Source organism: Somniosus microcephalus, chromosome 18 (assembly GCF_052327205.1).
Source record: "Somniosus microcephalus isolate GS21.2 chromosome 18, FLI_Smic_1.0, whole genome shotgun sequence".
Classification (NCBI taxonomy): Eukaryota; Metazoa; Chordata; class Chondrichthyes; order Squaliformes; family Somniosidae; genus Somniosus; species Somniosus microcephalus.
This window is the reverse complement of record NC_141004.1, coordinates 47378870-47402035: the sequence shown is the minus strand read 5'-3', so window position 1 is coordinate 47402035 and position 23166 is coordinate 47378870. Positions and strand designations below refer to the sequence as shown.

The window sequence follows — 23166 nt, the reverse complement described above, 5'->3', positions numbered from 1 at the left end:
CATGGGAGGCGCCATTTTATTCCATTGGTGAAGAAGAAAAAGCGCGGGAGGTGCCATTTTAAATCACCCAAGATGCCAAAAAGTGGCAGTATCACTGCTTTCGACAACGAGGTAGAAGACTGGACCACGTATGTGGAAAGAATTGAAGTGTACTGCAATGCCAATGAGGTGGCCGATGGAAAGAAGGCATCGGTATTATTAAATTTGATGGGCTCGAGAACTTACGGCCTATTGCGGAATTTAATTACCCCAGGTAAACCAATGGAAAAAAGTTTTGAAGAGATTGTTAATATATTACAGGAACACCTAAACCCTACACCGCTGCTGATAGCAGAAAGATTCAAGTTCCATAAAAGAAACCAGCACAAAGATAAGAGCAATGCTGACTATCTTACGGAACTACACAAGTTATCGAAGCACTGCCAGTTCGGAGCAGGACTGGCAGACACCTTACGGGATAAGTTTGTCTGCGGGCTCCAGAGTGAAGGAACCCAGAAACAACTACTTTCGGAAAAGGACCTGACGCTAGAACAGGCTTTCAGTGTGGCAGTATCCTACGAAGCAGCAGCACGGGGAGCTGCAGAAATACAACAGAAACCACAAGAATACAGCGCTAACGAAATGGCGTATGGAGCAGAAAAGTGCTATCGCTGCGGCAGAACAACCCATGATCAGAAGGACTGCTGGTTTAAGGACAAAGTATGCAGGCAATGTGGGAAAATGGGACACATAGCAAGAGTCTGTAGGTCGGGAAAGAAAACCAACACTAAAAGAACTACTAAGGAAAAGTACAAGAAAGTAAAGAAATTGACAGGCAGTAGTTCGGAAGATCAGGAGAGTGATAAGGGCTCCGGGAGCAGGAGACTATGTTGTCCAAAATTACACAACGTGATCGCAAAGGAGGATCACCGAACCATTTGGGTTACCCTCATGATAGCAGGGTCCCCAGTAAAGATGGAATTGGACACAAGATCAGCCCTAACTTTCATGAATCGACGAGACTATGAGCGGCTATTCTCACACATACCCTTGAAGGACACATCCATTGTATTGAAGACATACATGGGGCAAAAAGTCTACCCCAGAGGAAAAATAAGGGTGCCAGTTGAATACAACGGCAAGGAAACACAGAAACTGTACCTATATATACTACCAGATGGAGGACCACCATTATTGGGACGTGAATGGATCCGAAAAATACAATTGGATTGGCATTCCATTCAGGTACTAACTGTGACCGATAAAAAGGATGATGACATCACACCTGGACGACTGTCAAAAATTCTAACTGACGCGAAAGAGGTGTTCCAACAAGGACTTGGGACTCTAAAAGGAGTAACGGCAACGATAAAAATCGAAGATAACGCAAACCCAAAATTTTTTAAGGCCAGACCGGTACCTTACGCGATCCGCCCAGCCGTTGAAGCAGAACTGGAGAGTCTGGAGCGTTTGGGTGTGCTGTCCAAGGTGGACTGGAGCGAGTGGGCCACACCCATCTTTCCTGTAATGAAGAAATCATTGAGCAGCACGCCTGGGGAACCGAAGAAGGTTCGCATCTGTGGGGACTTCAAGGTAACTGTGAACCCAGTCCTGCACACAGTACAATATCCACTTCCACGGATAGAAGATATTTTCGCCTCACTATCTGGAGGGAAACACATTACAAAGATTGATCTGGCCCAAGCGTATCTACAAATGGAGGTGGAAGAAGCATCTAGGAAATACCTCACGATAAACACTCACAAAGGTCTTTACCAGTACAATCAACTGGTATTCGGGGTAGCATCAGCCCCGGCTATTTGGCAGAGGGCGATGGACTAAGTCCTGCAAGGGATCCCGGGGACCCAGTGTTATTTGGACGACATCCTGGTTATGGGCGAAAATGACAGTGAACACCTTGCCAACCTGGAGCAGGTGCTCACGAGATTACAGGAATATGGGCTACGAGCCAACCGCCCCAAATGCGAGATTTCTTCAGGAGACAAATCTCGTATTGTGGGCACATGGTTGATGAGGAAGGGTTGCATAAGTCGCCGGTTAAGATTGAGGCTGTAGTCAAGGCTCCAGCACCGGAAAATGTGTCGCAATTGAGGTCGTTCCTCGGGTTGGTGAACTACTGCCATAAGTTCTTGCTGAATTTATCTACAATTCTGCACCCACTGAACGCCCTACTGCAAACTGGAGTAACATGGAAATGGAGTGATGAGTGTAAGCGTGCCTTTCAGAAATGTAAATGCCTAATCACTTCAAAAGAAGTATTGGCCCACTACAATCCAACAGTACCGATTCGGTTAGCATGTGATGCGTCTCCCTACGGCATCGGAGCGGTGCTGTCACACAAATTCCTTGACGGTTCAGAGAGGCCAATAGCCTTTGCGTCGCGCTCGTTAACCTCAGCCGAGCGTAACTACGCCCAGATTGACAGGGAGGCCCTCAGCCTGGTGTGGGGGGTGAAAAAGTTCAATCACTACCTGCACGGGCAGAAATTCACCCTACTGACTGATCATCAGCCCCTGGTCTCCATTTTAAACCCAAAGAAGGGCGTTCCGGTGATGACGGCGCAACGGCTGCAAAGATGGTCACTTTTTCTAGGGGCACATCAGTACGACATAGAGTATAAGGGTACGAAACAGCATGGAAACGCTGATGGGCTGTCGCGCCTACCGTTGCCTACGGTAGAGGAAGCACCTGCAGTGGACCCTGTTGAGATATTCCATGCGACTATAGTCGAATGTCTACCTGTTAAAAACTCAAGTATAGAGAAGGAAACCCGAAATGACCCGACACTCTCTCGGGTCTATGATTTGACGGTGAAGGGATGGCCAGCACATGGCGACTCACTGTTGCCAGCATTCTTGCCAAGGAGAGAACAGCTATCAGTGTGCCGGGGGACCTTGATGTGTGGATCCCGAGTGATAATTCCACCCAAGTTGAGAGATAGAGTGCTCAATGAGCTTCATGAGGGTCATCTGGGAGGGGTAAAAATGAAGAGCCTAGCCAGGGCATTTGTGTGGTGGCCGGGAATCGATAAAGAAATCGAGGATATGACCAAGAGATGCACAGGATGCCAGAAGGTCCAAAACGCTCCACCACAGGCCCCGCTACATCCATGGGAGTGGCCCTCATCTCTATGGCAACATTGATTTTGCTGGTCCATTTATAGACTCAATGTTCCTAATCGCTGTGGACGCTCATTCGAAATGGCCAGAGGTCATCAAAATGTCCTCCACCACCACGGAGAAAACTATTGCAGTCCTACGGACCATCTTTGCCAGGAATGGCTTGCCAGAACAGATTTGCTCCGACAATGGGCCACAGTTTGTGTCCGAGGATTTCCGGAGGTTTTTGAGGAATAATGGGGTGAAACATTACACATCTGCCCCATATCATCCAGCCACAAATGGATTGGCTGAGAGGTTTGTTCAGACCTATAAAAAGGCAATAAAGGCAATGCATAATGACGACATACCACTACAGCACAAGGTGGATAATTTCTTGTTTGCTTACCGGAATGCAACACATGCAGTCACCAACCAAGCTCCAGCCATAATGTTCTTCAACCGAAGGCTAAGATGTCGCCTGGATTTGCTCAAACCAAACATAAGACGAGATGTTGAGGATAAGCAATTCCAGCACATAAATGAGAAGCCAACCAGGAGCTTCAAGATAGGGCAACTAGTCTTGGCCCGCGACTACTGAACAGAAAAATGGCAGCCAGGAACGATATGCACACAGCAGGGACCACTAATGTACACAGTGGACGTTGGAGAGAGCATCGTGAGACGCCATGCTGACCAGATTCTAGAGTCACAGGAACAAGCCAAACCCATACCACGAGCAGGTGCACCTGGTAATCAACCCGAAGTACAGATTGCGTCTACCTCAGAAGCAGTGGTATTGGAAGCTGACGAACCAACCAATGACAATGAGCCAGAATCAACTCCGCTGCAAGAACAGGATACTCGAGAAAGGCGCTATCCAGACAGGATCAGGAAGCCTCCTCAAAGACTGAACTTATAAATGATTATTTCAGTTGATGTATATAGTACAGAGAAAATTGTAATTGTAATTAGTTATTATTTAGTTGTTAAATGAGTGTTATGTACTGTTTATCTAAAAGGGGAGGAATTGTTGTGTATGTACCTTTAAGAGAAGAACTGATTCTATACTGCAGAACCGACAGTGACCACCCCGTATATAAAGCCATAGCAGGCTTCTGTACTTCAGTCTTAAGTTACCCTCTGTTCAGTAAATACCTGTTATTATTGTTCTCCTGCAGTCCGTGTATTATTTATACTCGGACACTACAGTTACGATACCACAGGATGCTGAGAAAGTCTCTGTGGTCTTCTCTCACCACAAAGCAGTGAAACATGTGCTGGATATCGGCAGTGATGGCGACGGGCTCTTTCCTGAATCTGATGAGTACCCCCAAGAGGCTGTTGTTGAGATCGTGCCCTGTGAGGAGTACGTCGTTGAGAGAGACTCCCTGATATGGTGCACTGGAGTCAAATACCACGCGGATCAGTTCCGGCTTTTTGGGATGATAGACTCCGAAGGAAGGGAGGTACCAAAACTCTTGGCTTTCCTGGAGTGGAGGAGCTATCTCTGCATGATTGTTGACCAGCATTTTCTTGACAAACTCTAGGAAGTGTGCTTTCATCTTCGGCTTCTTCTCTAGTGTGCGATGGAGTGAGTTAAGACGATTATAGGCATACTCCCTGTTGTTCGACAGCCATCGTCTGGGGTTCTGGAAGGGTAAGGGTGCAACCCAGCTGTTAGAGCTTTCACGAGAGACCTCATTGTCCATAATCTGAAGGAACCCCCTGTCGTCGATCGATGGAGCAAGTTTGTGGTCATTGGCAGTGCGACAGAAGACTGACTGACCGGGGTTCTCTCCAGTGAGCATCATCTGTGTGCTGTCTGTGGAGATCAGCGCTGGGGGCTTCTGAGGCTGGGCCGTATGACTGAACTTCTCTGTCACTCGGATCTGACTACTGCATGGAGTAAGGTAGCTTGGACGACCATTCTCCAAGATGGAAGTCTTGAGTGTGCTCACCTGAGATGGCTTGTGAGCACCCCTGAGGCACACGTCTCCAACAATGACCCAGCCGAGGTCTAGCCTTCGGGCGAAAGGGCCGTCATGTGGACCGTTGATCTGTTTCCTTATCTTATGTACCCTCAGGATGTCCCTTCCCAACAACAGAAGTATGCCTGCATCTGGATCAAGAGGTGGGATCTTGTCTGCAATGCGTCGTAGATGACGGTGATGATAAGCTGCATTCAGAGTGGGAATCTCAGAACAGTTGTCGGGGACTTGATTACATTCGATGAGTGTAGGAAGGGGGAGGCTAATCTTCCCGTCGGCTGACTCAACAACATAACCGCAGGCCCTCCTGCCGGCTGTCTCTGAAAGTCCAGCACACATCTTCAGCGTGTAAGGCGATGGACTTCCTTTGACCTTGAAGATGTCGAAGAACTCGGATCTTGCTAGAGAACGATTGCTTTGTTCGTCTAGTATGGCATACATCTTTTCAGATTCTCGGCGACGTCCTACAGGGTACACATTAACGAGGCATATCTTGGAGCATGCTCTTGCGTTCACTCCTTCTCCACACACCTCGGTGCACTTGGATGTAATCTCCGGACCGGCAGCTCCCTCTCTCTCCCCGCCGTGCTCAGAGGCGGGAAGAGGCGACTCTGACTTCCAAGGAGCTGGGCCTCGGTGGAGTGCTGAAATGTGCCGATCACTTTCACATTCTGTGCATTTTGCATCTACCTTGCAGTTCTTGGCGAGATGGTTCGTGGAAGAGCAGCACTTGAAACATATAGAATTCTCTTTGAGATACTGTTTCCGATCTTCCAGGGACTTCTCTCTGAAGCCTCTGCACTTCCTTAATGGATGGGGCTTGTTGTGGATGGGGCATTGTTTGCTCATATCCTCAGATTTCTTCTGATCCTTCGTGTTCTCGGTTGAAGATACTTGCATTTTGTGGACAGATATTGGTGTCTTTCCATGTCTGTCAAACTTGTCTCTTCTGGCAAGTGCTGTGTGGGAGAAGAGGTTGAAGCTGGGGCCATTCCTGGCTTTGGCTTCTTTACGGATGAATTTGGCAAACGCAGAGAATGGTGGGACGGTAACGTTGTGCTTTAGCTTGAACTTTGACCCAAACGATATCCACTTCTCCTGCAGGTTAAATGGAAGCTTCTCAATGATAGGACTTACCCCTCTGGAAGTGTCTAAGTACGATAGGCCGGGTAGGTAGCCGTCCTGCTTTGCGGCTTCGAGTTCCGACAGCAGACCTCCAAGGTCGCGGAGCTTCTGGGGTTCCTTATTCGTCAACTTCGGAAAGTTCTCCAACCTGTCCGGCGGACTCTGGGCCGAGTCATTTGATAAGGAGGCCGAGCTCTTCTCCTGCCGACAGGTCTAAGCCCAATATGGCATCGTGGAAGCAGGACTTCCAAGCCCGATAATTCTCTGGCCTGTCATCAAACTTGGTTAACCCTGTAGTCACCAGCTGGCTGCGTGCAAGGTATTTGGCGAGGTCGTAGGTGCTGGGACCTGTGCCAGGGTTGGTTTGAGTAGGGGCTCTGTTGGAGGTCTCAAGGAAATGAAAGGGGGTTTGCTGCTGACTTTCTCTCTTCAGCGTTCTATTCCTCTGCACCGTGTCTTCTGTTTTGCTGGGGGAGATTCTGCGGCTTGAGGCACGCTGTCTACTTTGACCTTGGTTGGCAACTTGGGGCATGTTATATGAAGTGCTTGCATCTGTAGAGATGTGCGGGCCTTCATCCCTCTCTCTTGTAAACTGTATGTCGGCATGATTGCTCACGTAATCTCTGGTGCACTGTCGTCGACTCTGCCGCGGAACGGGAATTAAAGGCTTGTAAGCTGTCTCGGGATCAGCTCCCTCCAAAACTGCCTCGAATACTTGTGCCTCAGCTAACGCAGCATCTATCTCTTTTTGTTGCTGCAGAGCGTCTAATGTGGCTTGGAGACGGGCCTGTTCAGCCTGGCGACCAACCTGGTGACGGGCCTGTTCTGCTTGGAGACGGGCCTGGTCGGCTTGGAGTTCAGCTTGGAGATGGGCCTGGTCAGCTTGGAGACGGGCCTGATCAGCTTGGAGACGGGCCTGATCAGCTTGGAGATCAGCTCGGAGTTCAGCTTGTTCTACTTTTATTTCTATTTCTCTATCGGCATGCGCAGCTCTGGCTTGAGCTGCTCCTAGCTTAGCCCGTGCTTTGGCGATGGCCATGCTTACTCTAGAACCACCTGATGACCGTGAACCAGCTTGCGATCTGTAGTAACTGGAGCTTATAGACCGATTGTCACATTCTACAGTTTCGTCTGACTGTTTAAGCTCTTCTACTCGCTGAGTAGCGTTTTCGGTATTATCCTCTGACATGTTGATCTGACATGTTGATGTGAGGTAAGTGTGGTGTACAAGGTGAAGACTTAAGCTGGCTCTGTCGTGATGGCCTACTCTGAATTCCTGCTGCTCCGCTCTTCACAGCTAGCCGTATTTCTTTTTTTTCACTGTACTGGTCTCGCTAGACGTGCTCCTATCTAGTTATCCAGCAAGTTAAACACTTATTCAAATAGTTCCTCGAGAAGCCGGTTTGCTGTTTTGAAGCTTTACTTGAACAAATTTGTGAAACTGTAATCAAAGACAAGGTATGTTTTGTACATAGAACTGAGTACTATACATTACATGTTACATAAGATATAAACATATTTATTACAATAGAATAGACTAATTGTATAACTAAATGTCCCTTGAACTAAACTTCTGTAAATACCAACTAATAACTTTTTTTATAAACAAGGTATTGTCAAATACTACACTGACAAAGTTGCTATCATGTTAACAAACAAAGATACTCACACATATTGCGTCTGGCCTAGCATATGAGATAAGATGGCACGAGATTGAGAATCCCTCATGGAAGATTCTCCATTACTCAGTCAGGTTCTTCCTGGAATTCTACTTCCGGGTTCAAACAGGAACAAGAGGTTAAATGACCTCTGCTATATACTAACACTGCTATACAATAGCTACCACCAGAGGGTGCTATCTGCATGTAATAAGTCCAGAACAATAAATCTCCATCACCTCAGAACTTAACCCTTCCCGCATTAACACAAAATCTATTTGGCTCTGTTTTAAAACATCACCCACCCAACCTGTTCTGGAGAACTCCTTTTTTATGGGGTTCTGGTCCCTCCATAAGTCTCTCAAATTTAAATTTGCCATCATTTTTATAATCATCCCTCTGGAGTTATCATCCCATCTCCTCGTCACTCATAGAGCTTCCTTCTGCTTCCTTCTGCCTCACACTCACAGCAGGCGGGGCCTTTGTGACACACCCCACAGCTCTCCCCCTTGCAGCTCTGAGCGATGTGTCCAGATTCGCCGCAATTATAACAGTACAAGTCTGGACAGTTTCTTACAAGATGGCCATGCCCAAGTCAATAATAACAAACCTTCACTTGGTTATCATGCAGTACTCGGAATTACTGCACTCCTTCCATTCTCTCAAATTTCATGCTGTACAGTAATGACTTCACCCCCTCTGGGAACCGCACCTTTATGTAACGGGTTCCATTTGCTACCCGTGTTCCTGGATAGTATCTCCTCTTTATTGCTGAGCAAATTTTAATGTCCCACAACTCCAACTTTTTGATTAGCACATCGTCCAATTCCTTATCTGCTTCCAAAACCTTCAATAAAAACTCATGAGACCCCCTATCAAAGGCTTTCCATTGATCTATTTTTAATACATAAGCCTCCCTCCCACTCTCTTCCATGAGCTCTATCGCATCTCGGATTGAGACCACAGAGTCTGCGATGTCCCGGCCTATGACTCCATAGGACTGAGAGGGCAAAACTATCTGCGGCAACACCTCCTTCATACGATTTGCCATAACCCTCACCAAGGTCTTATAATCCAGGCTCGAGGGGCCGAATGGCCTACTCCTGCTCCTATCTTCTTCTATGTTTAAACTGGCAAGTTTAAGAATGGGACCACCATCTCTTCCGAATATAGCAGAGATACCTCCAAGAACTTATCACGAACTTTCAAACTGAGTAAAAGTCTTTTCACCTCCTCTCTGCCACTGACCGTCACCTCGAACCCAACATTCAGCTTTGGTCGGCAGGCAAAGCAGCTTCCCTCGCCACAGTCCTCATGTACCGCATGGATAATATCCCAAGCTCGTATCTCCTTATCCTCGCACTGAACCACCACCGTGTTTTCTTTTCCAAACCTCCTGGGGTCCCGGCCCAAATCTTTGGGCCTTTTTCTTTCCCTTCCAACTACAGTTTCTCCCCTAATTAAATTCATCTTGGGAACACTGTCCTCTGAGGGGCCCGGCACTCCGGACCCCTCCGTTTATGGGCCAAAAAGGTCCTAAAACCGGAAAAGAAAACCAAAAACCCACCACCAACTTTTTACAAACTCATTCCAACTCCCTGCAGAAATCAGGCAACCAGTAACACCTGCTCACTCCTAGCCCCTCCCACCTAGAGAGTGCTACCAACTGAGCCACAGCTGACACTGGGAGGATACTTGGGCATAACTTGACATTGACAAAATGGACACAATATCGGCCACATTTTTGAGACTAACTTCTGGGTTGTGCCCACGGAGGAAACTCCATTATTTCCTTATTTCCTTACTGTTGCCAAGAGTCGTTTGTAGTTCTATGTATGCCAGTCACCTTATACAACTAATCTGCATTTTCACTAAAGCACCAAGCAGGATATTTAAAGTTGAAAGCCTAACATTTCGTGGAAATTATAAGTGCATAGATAGCGTAAGTACTCCAACATACATTAGTAGATAAGGACTAACACAAGTATCAAGATAAAGTACATTTATTTGACCTTTAACAGTGTGAGTGGTGAGTATGGCATGCGGGTCCCTTAGTTAAATGTGTTAGCTTGTCTACAGTTTGAGATCCCATGGGAATGGGTGGGATATTCAGACTCTTTATCAGGTCCGTGGATTTCTTCTCATGAAACAGTACTATTATGTTGTAAGATTAATCTGGTATATTTCCCTTCCAGCTACAGATAACAAATTTAAAGCATTGCTGTATTTCACTGGTCACACAAAATTTTCCTCCATTTTCCCATCTGTTTCGGGGCAGATTTATGGCACTATGTTGCTGCTCCCAGTTTTGAAATCACTGGCCTTCCTCTATAAGCTGCTGTAAACATTTGAAACTGCCACAGCACCAGTTTCACTCTTGCCTCCAAGTGAGCTCTCAGTAGCTAATAATGCTGGGTGCCTCAACTGAATGTGGTAATGAACCGGAGGAAGGAAAATACAATGGATCAGAGCTAAGTGCCATGGGCGTTAAATACACCCAGTGGAAATACTAGGATATCCTAGGCTTCATTTTCAAAATACTTCCTACCCTGTACTCTTCATTTAGAAGAATATTAGTTAGTGATGAGCCACCATAACACAAAAAGCTCCTGGAATTAGGACAGTTGCTTTTATCCTTATTCAATTAAATTCAATGTATCTCACCCATCCAGGGTTTCTCCCTTATTTGCGCTTAGACCGAAAGTCTCTCTTTCTTGTTGTTTTACAGATTAATCTTCTTCGAAATCGAGTCAGTGATCACCAGAAGGTGTAAGTATTTAACACTCATAATGCGACCTTCACCAGGTCGGTAATGAACCACTCCATTGAACTTATTCGACCAATCCCATCACAGTTTCTGGACCTGTAATAGTTTTTTGCTTTTGTTTCAAATCATGCTAAATGACTTTGGAGTTTATATAAGTACATTAAAATAGTCTTCCATCTAGTAGCAATTGATTGACATTCATCCTGATTGCTTCAGCTAATTTGTTTGGAGCTATGCATTAATTTATTGTATAAATTCTGAGTCCTCACATCATCAGTAGTGGAATGCACTTCTCAGATTTCTTATTTCTTATTAGATTTCCCCCAGTTTCATCATATTTGCTACTTTTCATTCTCTTACTTTCTCTGCCGTGAGTCTCTTACTGAATGATTGATTGAAATGTGAATACCTACAGACAAATAGCATAGATGCATTTAAGGGGAAGCTAGCTAAGTACATGAAGGAGACAGGAATAGAAGGATACGCTGATAGGGTTAGATGAAGTAGAGTGCGAGAAGGCTCGCGTGGAGCATTAACACCAGTATAGACGAATGGCCTATTTCTGTGCTGTAAATTTTATGTAATTTCAGGCGGAAAATGTAGCAATAACTGGTCATTATTTGCCCACTTTAGCTCAAAGGGACTCCGTGGCAAGGGGAAAGTCTCAGGCCGATGGAAATAAACAAAACTTGGAGGCACCTTGTCCTGTAAAAATTGGGGAGAAACAAGTCCCGTCAACATCTGTCAAACCATCTTGTAATCTCAACATCAAATGTACTAACGTTATCAATCGACTCGTATCACTCACAGTCCAATTCCTTATCTGTAGAATCTTCTAAAGAGCACTCTAAGTTGCCTATTGTCATTTTCATGTCTTTCAACATTTTAATATCTTTAATAATGAAAACTCGTGTTATCTTCTTAACTGTCACAGCAATATTTCTTCACTTGTGATTCAAAGCTGTTGGGGTTTTGCATGCCTGCTGTTTCTTTGTAGTGAATACGATCTGCCAGGATATTTAAGATTTCACAAAGGCAGAAAATGCATCACTACAAACCATAGTTATACATCGTACCTGCTGATAGGGGAGATAATTCAGGATTACTGCAGTGTACTGTGCCATAATGTGGGCAGAGCTGATAACTGGAGACATTTGAACATTTCTAACCAATTTGTAAAGAGTGTTTTGCAAAGAATGCCTGATTATTGTCATTTTAGAACTAGTGCTTCTGCAGAAAAAGGGAACAATTTATCACAATTACAGAGAACAGCAAACATTTGAGAATTGTACATTACCTGAATTCTAGTTTACAATATTTAGCCTATGTAATGAACCAACATCCTACCTGTTGCAGATGTAATAGCGTACAATGGAAACTGCAAGCATTTTGAGTTTCAAGAAAGTATTCACGAGGTACACTCAACAAAACCAGACAAATAATGGTTAAAATGTCTGAGCTGATTGGCTAGAGCATGTCACAGTTAACCACACGATACAACGAATCGCTACACAAATGGTGCTTAATTGAAGAGTGCCAAAGACGAATGGATTATGTGAAGATGTGTTTGTTACTATGTCTGGTTATGGCTTCTTCTAATTATGACACGTATTTTTTAATTGCTGAAAGCTTTTTCATAGTCTATGAAAATGAGCTGAAGTTGCTTTGTGATGCCACTTTGTTACTAATAACCTAGCTGTGGAAATATGATTTTGATGTTTTCCCATATGTAAGTCTTATACAATAAATTCCATTTATACTCATTTTGGGTGTTTAATCTGTTCTTTCTTTCCACTGTATCAGTAAAGCTGAAACAGAACACTGATTCATTACTTTTAACATTTTTTACCTTTTTATTCTTATGGATAACATCCCATTTTGTATGCTCTAAATTGCCATTCACAAAATGCATGCCTCAGCTAGATGTATTAAAGACATTTTACATACATTTACATACGTTAAAACACCAGCCAGAATATAGCCATTGAAAATTCAAAATGATCCCTATTTAATGCTGAAATATATGTTTAACTGTGGAATATGTTATCATCCAGATATTAAATTTCAAATGGAAATTGATTAATTGCTGCTTAGTGTATGTGTCTTGAAGACCACAAACAAAGTGGCACAGTTGCACAGTTCCATTTGTTTTGTTATAAAGCGCAGTGTCTATAGTCTGTATATTTTATATCATCTAAAGTAATTGTTCTTGATAGTTGCATACTCATATTACTTAAAGCTAGTTCCAAACTGTGAGAATAATAAGATTACAGGAATGCAAAAAGACCATGATGCCCTCGTACCATTCAGGTACTGTTTCAGGAACCACTCTGACCATTTATCATCTTTTTCCTGTATTAAATACATTTTTTTCAATAACTACAATATGGTGGGTTCAAATACAAAATTTAAAGTAAAAACAGCTTTAGGGGAAAGTCGGTATGCTTCTAAAATTGGGAACTCCAGCTGTAGTCATGGCTGAAGTGACCCGACAAACTGGCTTTTGTCTGATATTAATGAGCGGTAGGTTGACTGTACCAATGACGCATGTTCTTAGCAACCTGTTTATTTACTTCCTTCAGCTCTGTACCACTATCACTTAGAACTGGAGAAACTTAGGAACGATGGTGGTGGGTACAATATTAATTTACTGTCGAACTCCGTGTTTGCCATTCTGAAAAAGAACCACAGTCCAGTAACAAACAGTCACTCTACAAATCAGATTTGCTAGTTGCACAAAACCATTCTGTTTGGATTTCACAGTAAATAAGACTAAACCACAACAATTCACGATAGTGGTCACCGAGATTCTCTCACTGTCTTCAACTATTCGTTCCTGGAATTTGCCCTTTGATGAATCAGAGATACATGTTGTGGCCCATATCTATGAGCTGCTGCACTTCAAGCATGACCTCCCTGCTGGGAGCGTGGGGTCGCTGTATTTACTCATTTATTTTGTTGCACCCTTTGGCTACTATCTCTCAGCGGTGTTTTAACAAGTGATTGACTAAGTAAGTCATTATGACCTGAGGGGAAACAACTACTGTAATAGGGGTGGGGCAACACAATTGAACATAAACCTGTTAATTTTATTTTGCCATAGTGAAAACAACATCCAAACCTGAGCATAACAAAGCCATATCTAGCATGGAAGCTCAGCGTAAGCTCGAGGAACAGCACCTCAGCTTTCGATTAGGCACTCTACAGCCCTCTGGACTCAACATAGAGTTCAACAATTTCAGATCATAATCTCAGCCCCTATCATATATATATATATAATATATATAATTTTTTTTATCCACACTTTTGTTTGGTCTTTTTTCTTCCTCCCTCCTACATGGCAGCTGTCCTTCATTCATCTTCAGCTACAGCCATCCTTTGTTCCTTAACCTGTCCCATTACCACCTCCTCTTGCCTTGAATATCTCTTAATGTCTCTCAATGTCTCTTAATCTCTCCTGCTTTCTATCCTATCACTGACCTTCCCTTTTGTTCTTTCATCCTCTCCCCCTTTTCCCAGCCCCTAAACTTGCTTTAAAATCTATTCCATTTCCTGCTTTTTTCCAGTTCTGATGAAAGGTCTTCGACCTGAAAAGTTAACTCTGTTTCTCTCTCCATGGAAGCTGCCTGGCCTGCTGAGTTTTTCCAGCGTTTTCTGTTGTTATTTTGGATTTCAAGCATCCACAGTATTTTGCTATCATATTAGTGTTTGGTTCACTGCCACCTCTCCTCTAGCCTTGCCCTAGCTGATTTGTATACATTTGAGCAGGTTCAAATTTGTGGCCTCATTCCTTCTGGCATTATGTACGAAAGTTATCTTTTCCTATCAAGCAAGTGAAAATTGTGCTTTGATTCTAGTCAGGAGCTGTGATGATTTGAAAATAGTGTTCTGACAGTGCTTGTACTACTTACTGACCACCCGAGGGAGCTCACATAAGAACAAGATCAAAAAGAAAATACTGCAGATGCTAGAAATCTGAAATAAAAACAGAAAATGCTGGAGATACTCAGCAGGTCAGGCAGCATCTGTGAAGAGTGAAACAGAGTTAACGTTTCAGGTCGATGACCTTTAGTCAGAACTGGCTTTTAAGGACCAGGACAGCTTTGAGATAGAGTGAGTTGGTGCTGCTGAAGAGAGAGGTCGAGAGTGTTCATGTGGCGGCGCATGGCATTCAGCGTGGATCTCAGGATACGGTGAGAGCAGTGGTTCGAGGAACGCTGAATATCTTGGAGATATCTGTAGTCCTGGGTGGATCCAAAACACAAAGGGTGGAATTTCAGTTGGAACCACGTGGAGTAAGCCGGAGCCAGAGACAGTTGCTGAGGAAAGATATGTGGCTGTGAAAGCGAGTTTTGGTAGATACCTGATCAAACACGCGAAGGGAGACAGAAAGCAATGAAGATGAACAAGGTAAAAGAGACAAACGGACATCCCGTCGGAGAGAAGAGCAGAACTTCTTCAAGGTGGGCATTCCTGGAAGCGAGGTGGCAGTGAATTAAACACTAATACAAAAAGAAAATACTGAAGATGCTGCAAATCTGAAATAAAAACAGAAAATGCTGGAGATACTCAGCAGGTCAGGCAGCAGAGTGAAACAGAGTTAACGTTTCAGGTCGATGACCTTTCATCAGAACCCTGCTTTTATATAGTGCCTTTCGTGCCGATGTGTTGGAACAAAGCATTTCCCAGCCACAGAATTACTTCTTTTTTTGATGTGCAATCACTGTTGTTCTATAGGTAAAGAATATTATAAAGCAAAGCTCCCAAATTCCTCTCTTCTGCAGCCAGACAAGTCGTGCTCTTTGGGCAAATGGTGGAGGAATTTGAAGTGAGACCTGGTTATACTGGGACTCCACCTTATATGACATTGCTAAATTCTGTTGGAGGTGGTGGTGCACACCTCTTGCGTCCACTCCCTTCTGAACAGGTCAGTGAAAGAGGAGGGACTGTCAGAATTACCCATCTTATCATCTTACCCACCAGAATTATCATCTGCCCAAAATCCCACCAGTTCTGCCTCCCCCAACCCAATGCATGCCTGCTTCATGCAAAGTCATCTTATTAACATATATGTGTCTTGCTTCTGGTGCACAGTACATAATATTGGGACAAACCAGCAACAAGGGGCCAGGTTATCCAGTGCTGGGAGCTCAAAGCTGATATGCTATTGAAGCAAGCTTGAAAGAGTGGGAGCAAGGGCATGAGTCAGAAGTGCCTCATTCATTGATGCAGCATTGCAGGTCCGCTCCCTCCCCTGCCCCCACCCCTCCTCATTAGGTCAAGCTTCTAAGCATAGTGTCAGCTGTGGCTCAGTTGGTAGCATCCTTGCCTTTGGGTCAGAAGGTTGTGGTTTCAAGCCCCACTCCAGAGACTTGAGCACAAATATCTAGGCTGACACTCCAGCACAGTACCGAGGGAGCTGCACTGTCGACAGAGCTGTCTTTCAGATGGGACTTTAAACAGGTGGGTGTAAAATATCCTCTGGTGCTATTTCGAAGAAGAGCAAGGGAGTTATCCCCAGCGTCCTGGCCAATATTTATCAACTGATATCACTAAAACATATTGGGCCTGAATTTGCAGTCGGAGGTTTCACACTGGCGGATGCCTCTGACCGGCAAAAAATCTACGAACCTACCTGATGGTTCTGGATCCACGGAGACTCGCGCTCCTGGGCTTCTATGCGCTCCTGGGATCACATGGGCCAGCCCAACCAATGAAAGAAGGGAATCCCCATTCATGCTTATGGGGATTCTGTACCTATGGAATCCCCATAAGCATGAATGGGAAACACATTTACATAACAAATAAATAAAAACATTTAAACATTTTAAAATTAATTAAAATACAATTTGATTAAACATTTAAAACAAATATTTTATTTTTTGAAAAATAAATGTAAATGTTTTAATGGGGCTAAAAGTAACCTTACCTTATTTTGCAGGTGTTTTAATGTTTAAATAATTGAAAAAATGTATTTTTATATTCATTTAAACTCTTACGCTGGTAAAAGCAGGCCTTAAGCTTTTACCAGGCATAAGAATTTCACGGGCATTCACTGGGCAGTAGTTGGGCAAATAGCCCAACTCTCCGCCCGCGGATGCCCTTCTCCCAGGGATGGCTACGGTTGACAGATTGCAAGTTCCAGGTTTTTGTGCATGAGCTTCGCGCGTGAAAATCCGGAACTTGTGGGGCCCTTACAGGCGGGTATGCACCACATATGCACCTGTAAGTCCCGGAAAATCTGGGCCATTATCTGGTCATTATCACATTGCTGTGTGCAAATTGACTGCTGCGTTTCCTACATTACAACATTGACTACACTTCAAAAGTACTTCATTGGCTGTGTAAGCATCGGCGATAGCCCCAAGTATCCCAATGAGAGGGGTGTGGTGCAGTTGGACCTAGAAGCACAGACACACCTGTGAGTTTCAATTTAACTATGGAAAAGACATTTGCTTTGGACAATGAGCATCTCAATAGGTGATTTAACTCTGAATAGCTGATTTAACTTTGTACAATGAGACTTTGAGTTTTAATGGGTTTCGATGGATCTTCAATTGAATAAGACCACAATGCCAGTTTCGCTGGAACAATAGACTTCCTGGCCTCAAAGAAAGACACTTTAACCTTAGGCAAAACACATCAGCAGTAAGACTAAATCAAATCAAATATGTACCACAGGGATGGGGAGACAAGATAAGGAATTGTCTTCCATCCCCCAGCCCAGTACATGTCCTGTGGTTTGGATTACTAGGTGTGGATTGGCATACAAGAGTTGGGGGAAGGCCCAGACACAAAAAGGCGGGAACCAGACAAAGAAGGGTGATTTAAAAGACATCACTGCAATACACAGAGGAATGAACTTTTAGGGTATACAGAGAAGGCAGTTTTGGCCATTTTCATTTTCTCGCTCTCTCTCGCTTGCTCTAAACCACCACGAGCGACAAGAGCCTCGCCTTGCTCTTCGACTGTAGGAACGAACCTCGAAACTGGGACTTGGATACTGCATCGGCGATACGGAACCAGGAGACACGCTCTACACAGGGAAGCAGCGAGCAAGAAAACGGACAATGGGGGTGAGCATTGTCCAAGCCCACTCATCCTTAAGACCACTGGTACTGTGTGAGGGGGTGTTTGTGTCCCAACCAATCCAGAGGGGCTTAGTGGGGAGGTTCTGTGTGTATTATATAGTGTATGTTCTGGGGTTTGTGGGACAAGTCCATGTTATACTCTGTATTGCAACACAGTGTGATTTAGGCATCATAATATGAGACAGGGGTCTGTTCGATGGGCCAAGTTGTATTGTTGTACTGTTTGTTTTATGCCACCAGGCATTTTACGTACTGGAGGCGGGTGTGTGTGTTAACCTTATTAAACACCGTATGGTTGAGTCCGAAAAGCTTGTCTGTGTCCAAATCCTGTTCACCGTAATTCCTGTTGTCTAGAACTAAGTAGGGGGGGGTGATTCGAAGCACCAAGGCAAACTACCTACAGAACTGGCGACCGCGGCAGGACAATAGATTGTGTGAACAGGATCATGGAAAGTTTAGAGGGCAAGAGATCTGCAATGGGGGACAGAATTTCCTCCTATGTGTTTGGAAAATTTAATGTGTCTCGGCAGTGGGTGCTGGAGATGTTGCGTTCTGACAGTCCTCAGGATAGGGCTGAGGAGTGGACAGGTAGCAAGGAGCATAAAAAGTCTAAGGAAAAGGCGATTTGGCTCCTGTGCCTGCAGAAACAGGTCCAACTGCTTAGGGAGCAGGTTGGAAAGCTGCAGGCCGAACTCAGAAGAAAAGTCAGTCGCATGGGGGATAGTGGATAATAGATTAATGGAGGAGTTGCGCGAGGAAAGACAGGAGAAATGTGCACAGGAGAAAACCTCCCGTAACACCAGGGAGTACCTGCAGTGCCAGGTCACTGAGGCCAAGCTCAATGAGCAGGCTGTAAGGGAGGAGAACGCCCACTTAACAGGTAAAGTTGACGGGCTAGAGGGGCAGCTTAGAGACATAAAGGCAGCCTACAGGGTAGCCAGGAGCAGGGGGTACAAGGATTTAAACCACGGGCCCTGTGAGGAAAGGATAAAAGGTCTGACCCAAGCCCTGTCCAAAGCCAGAGGGATGGTTTGCTTAACAACCCCGGGGGAAGCTCGGGTGGACTGGGAAGAGGAAAGACAGGAGTCTGAGGATTGGGTCTGGGATAGGGGAGTCCCACCGGCGCCGGAAGCGCCACCGAGACTGATGTGTCCTCTGCGGCAGCAAAACTATGGTCCGCCCGCACAAAACAGTGCTGAGGGCCTGCTGCAGAGCGATTATGTGCTCCCGTTTACCACCCCAGAACTACAGGCTATGATAGCAAGCATGCCCAAATTAAGAAAAGAAGGGGACCCCTCCGTTCACTTCATGGAAGTGGAGCAAATTGGGGGGATCAATGGGTGTAGTGAGGGAGAAACTCACAGGCTGTTACTATTTTCCCTGGATGGAAAATTGTACCAGGCCCTGTCCGCAGCCACCAAGCTGGGGCAGGGAACCATGGCAGGTTTAAAGGAGGAAATCCTGAGAGCCATGGGATATACCCAGGGTAGTCCGTTCTCCCGAGTGGAGAGAACGCTGCAGCTGGCAGGCGAAGCACCACAGGCATTCACAGACAGGCTATGGCCTGTACACGAAAAGGCCACGGGTGGGATACTAGGCAGGTTACAGCTGCAAGGGGGCCTCAGGAATCACTGGCTCAGGACCCTCGTGGCAAACAGTTTGCCATGAATTAGGGCAAAAGCAGAAGCCTGGTTTGACTCCGAACCTCGCGAATATGGAGGCCGACGTGCTCCGTAAGATGAACCTGGCCTTTAAAACCGGTTCAGAGGAGGAGGTCAAACCCAATAAAGGTCAGTGAGGGTAGCAAGAAGGAATGGCGTCAGGAAGGGGAGAGTGCAGAAAAGGCAAGGACATGTTTCGGGTGTGGGAAGACGGGACACTGGAGGTGAGAGTGCTCGACCCAGGAAAAGGGGCAAGGCCGAGGGGATCCTCCTGTGCAAAAGGCACAGACTGTCAAGGCGAAGGGGGCGACCGGGGAACCGTTTGACGTTCTGGTGGCTGCCCATCGGACGGTTTTTGTGCAGGAGAAAGGGAGAGTAGACGTTGCCGCGAGCAGTGTGATCCCGACCACTCCCGTATGCCCAACATCCTGGCTAGAGCGTGCCCAGCCTGAGTACCTGTGTCCGCTCACGTACGATGAGTGGGGCAGACCTTGTGTGAAGATGGGGGTGGAGACGGTACACGGGAAGTACTTGGTGGACACCGGGGCCTCGAGCACGGTGATCCATTCAAGGGACCCGACAACTCACCCTGGTCTAGTAGGATCCCATTCAGTCTTGTGGGGTTCACAGGGAACGAGCAGGTGGGGGCAATGTCCAAACCTTTGGCCTTACATTTAGGATCCCTCCACACCAAATGGAAATGCATCCTAATAAAGTGGGAACAGCCAGGGTCAGGAGTCCTGGGGGCCGACTTTAAGTTAGCCCATCATATAACAATGGATTTGAGGAATCACTGCCTATGGGGGGCAGCAGATTCAAATAAAGCCGAGGAGGTGCTAGTGATCCCTAAGGATAGGGAAGGAAGGGGTAGTGTGTGTACTATGAAGCCCAAGGGGAGTCACGACCTGGAGCAATTGGTCAGTAATACCCATGCCAAGTATCAGATGAACGTGAGAGACAATCTCGCATCGTTCGCCACGCACAAACACGACTGTGGCCGGGAGACGGGAGTAGAAGTCCGAGTACACGGGGACCCCATATCATGGCCACAAAAGCAGTATAATTTCCCCAGAGAGGCAGAAGCCGACTTGGAAATGGCACTGGGGTCCCTGGTAGAACAGGAGGTGCTGAGGCCGATAGCCACCCACGTGAACTCAACACGCTGGCCGGTTAGGAAACCCGACCAGTCGTGGAGGGCCACTGTGGACTATTGGGTGCTCAATAAAAACATCCCAGCCTGCATGCCCACAGTCGCAGCTGTTGCCGATCGGATAGGGAGCATTCCAGCGACCGCAAATGTTACGTCCGTGTAATAATAAGAAAAGGACTGCAGAGAACGGTACAATAGGTGTTTACTCAATCTGGTTCAAACTGCAACTGAAATAACAGATTACTACTCAGCGTTATATACAGGGGTGGTCACTGCCGGTACTACAGTATACATGAGCTGTAGAAAGTAGTTCCCCCCTGAAAGGTACATACATTACAAATCCTCCCCTTTTAGATTAACAGTACCATAACACTCATTTAACTATTAAATATCAAACTAATTACAATTAACAATTTTAACATGCAACATTAGCTGAAAATAGTCTATTTATAAATTCAGTCTTTGGGGAGGCTTCCTGATCCTTTCTGGATAGTGCCTTTCCCAAGTGTCTTCCTCTTGGTGCGGAGGCGCTTCTGGCCCCCTGTCGTCGGTTGGTTCATCAGCTTCCGATGCTACTGTTTCTGGGGTAGATGCTACCTGTATGTCGGGTTCATCACCAAGTACTTATGGGCGAGGCATGGGGTTGACTCGTTCCTGTGACTCTAGGATCTGGTCAGCATGGCGTCTCACGATGCTCTCCCCAACGTCCACTGTGTACATTAGTGGCCCCTGCCGTGTGCATATCGTTCCTGGTTGCCATTTCTCTGTTCGGTAGTCGCGGGCCAAGACTGGCTGCCCTACATTGAAGCTCCTTGTTGGCTTCTCATTGATGTGCTGGAATTGCTTACTCTCAACAACTCTTCGTACATTTGGTCTGAGCAAATCCAGACGAGATATCATTCTTCGGTTAAAGAACATCATGGCCGGGGCCTGGTTGGTGACTGCATGTGTCGCATTTCTGTAGGCTAAAAGGAAATTGTCCACCTTATGCTGCAGTGGAATGTCGTCATCGCACACGGCCTTTACTGCTTTTTTAAAGGTTTGTACGAACCTCTCAGCCAATCCATTTGTGGCTGGATGATACGGGGCAGATGTGTAATGCCTTACCCCATTCCTTTTCATAAATCTTCTAAACTCTTCCTGGCAAAAATGGTCCGTAGGACTGCAATAGTTTTCTCCGTGGTGGTGGAGGACATTTTGATCACCTCAGGCCATTTCGAGTGCGCATCCACGGCTATTAAAAACATTGAGTCCATGAATGGACCAGCAAAATCAATATGCACCCGTTGCCATGGAGATGAGGGCCACTCCCATGGGTGTAGAGGGGCATGTGGAGGTGCATTTTGGACCTTCTGGCATCCTGAGCAGCTCTTTGTCAGGTCCTCGATTTGCTGATCGATCCCCGGCCACCACACATAAGCCCTAGCAAGGTTTTTCATTTTCACCCCTCCCAGATGACCTTTGTGAAGCTCATTTAGCACTCTCTCCCTTAACTTGGGTGGAATTACCACTCGGGATCCACACATCAAGGTCCCCTGGCATACTGACAGCTGTTCTCTTCTGGATGAGAATGCTGGCAACAGTGAGTCGCCATGTGCTGGCCATCCCTTCACCACCAAATCATATACCCAAGACAGTGTCGGGTCATTTCGGGTCTCCTTCTCTATACCAGCGTTAGTTACTGGCAAGCATTCAATTATAGTCGAATGAAATATTTTGACAGGATCCACTGCTGGTGCTTCCTCCGCAGTAGGCAGTGGCAGGCGTGATAGCCCATCAGCGTTTCCAGGCTGTTTCGTGCCCTTATACTCGATTTCATATTGGTGCGCCCCTAGAAAAATGGACCATCTTTGTAGCCGTTGCGCAGTCATCACCGGAACGCCCTTCTTTGGATTAAAGATGGAGACAAGTGGTTGGTGGTCAGTCAGCAAGGTGAACTTCTGCCCGTGCAGATAGTGATTGAACTTTTTCACTCCCCACACTAGGCCGAGGGCCTCCCTGTCAATCTGGGCGTAGTTACGCTCGGCTGAGGTTAGTGACCGAGACACAAAGTCTACTGGCCTCTCTGAGCCGTCCGGGAATTTGGGCGACAGCACCGCTCCAATGCCATAGGGTGATGCATCACACGCCAACCGAATTGGTAGTGCTGGGTTGAAATGAGCCAACACCTCTTTTGATGTGATCAATGCTTTGCTCTTCTGGAAAGCTCGTTTACATTCCTCACTCCACTTCCATGGTACCCCCATTTGCAGTAGGGTGTTCAGTGGGTGTAGTACGGTAGACAAATTCGGCAAGAACTTATGGTAGTAGTTCACCAGCCCGAGGAAAGACCTCAGTTGTGACACATTTTCCGGTGCTGGAGCCTTGACTGCTGCCTCAATCTTTTCAGGGGACTTATGTAACCCCTCTTTATCAATAACGTGGCCACAATACGAGATCTGCTTCTGGAAACACTCGCATTTGTGGCGATTAGCTCGGAGCCCATATTCCTTCAATCTAGTGAGCACCTGCTCCAGGTTGGCGAGGTGATCACTGTCATTTTCGCCCGTGACCAGGGTGTCATCCAAATAACACTGGGTCCCTGGAATCCCTTGCAGGACTTGTTCCATTGCCCTTTGCCAAATA

General features: G+C 45.9%; 1 protein-coding gene across 6 annotated transcripts in view; it reads left to right on the top strand.

The window, feature by feature from the left end:
- Positions 1 to 12403, top strand: part of tnnt2a (troponin T type 2a (cardiac)) — a 63301-nt gene extending 50898 nt beyond the window's left edge. For all 6 annotated transcript variants that reach the window (XM_086011425.1, XM_086011427.1, XM_086011424.1 and 3 more), the window contains 2 exons: positions 10601 to 10641; positions 11273 to 12403. In XM_086011425.1, the coding sequence (XP_085867551.1) occupies positions 10601 to 10641; positions 11273 to 11321 (90 nt within the window). In that variant the 3' untranslated portion in view covers positions 11322 to 12403. The remainder of the gene's footprint in view (positions 1 to 10600; positions 10642 to 11272) is intronic.
- Positions 12404 to 23166: the final 10763 nt, after the last annotated feature.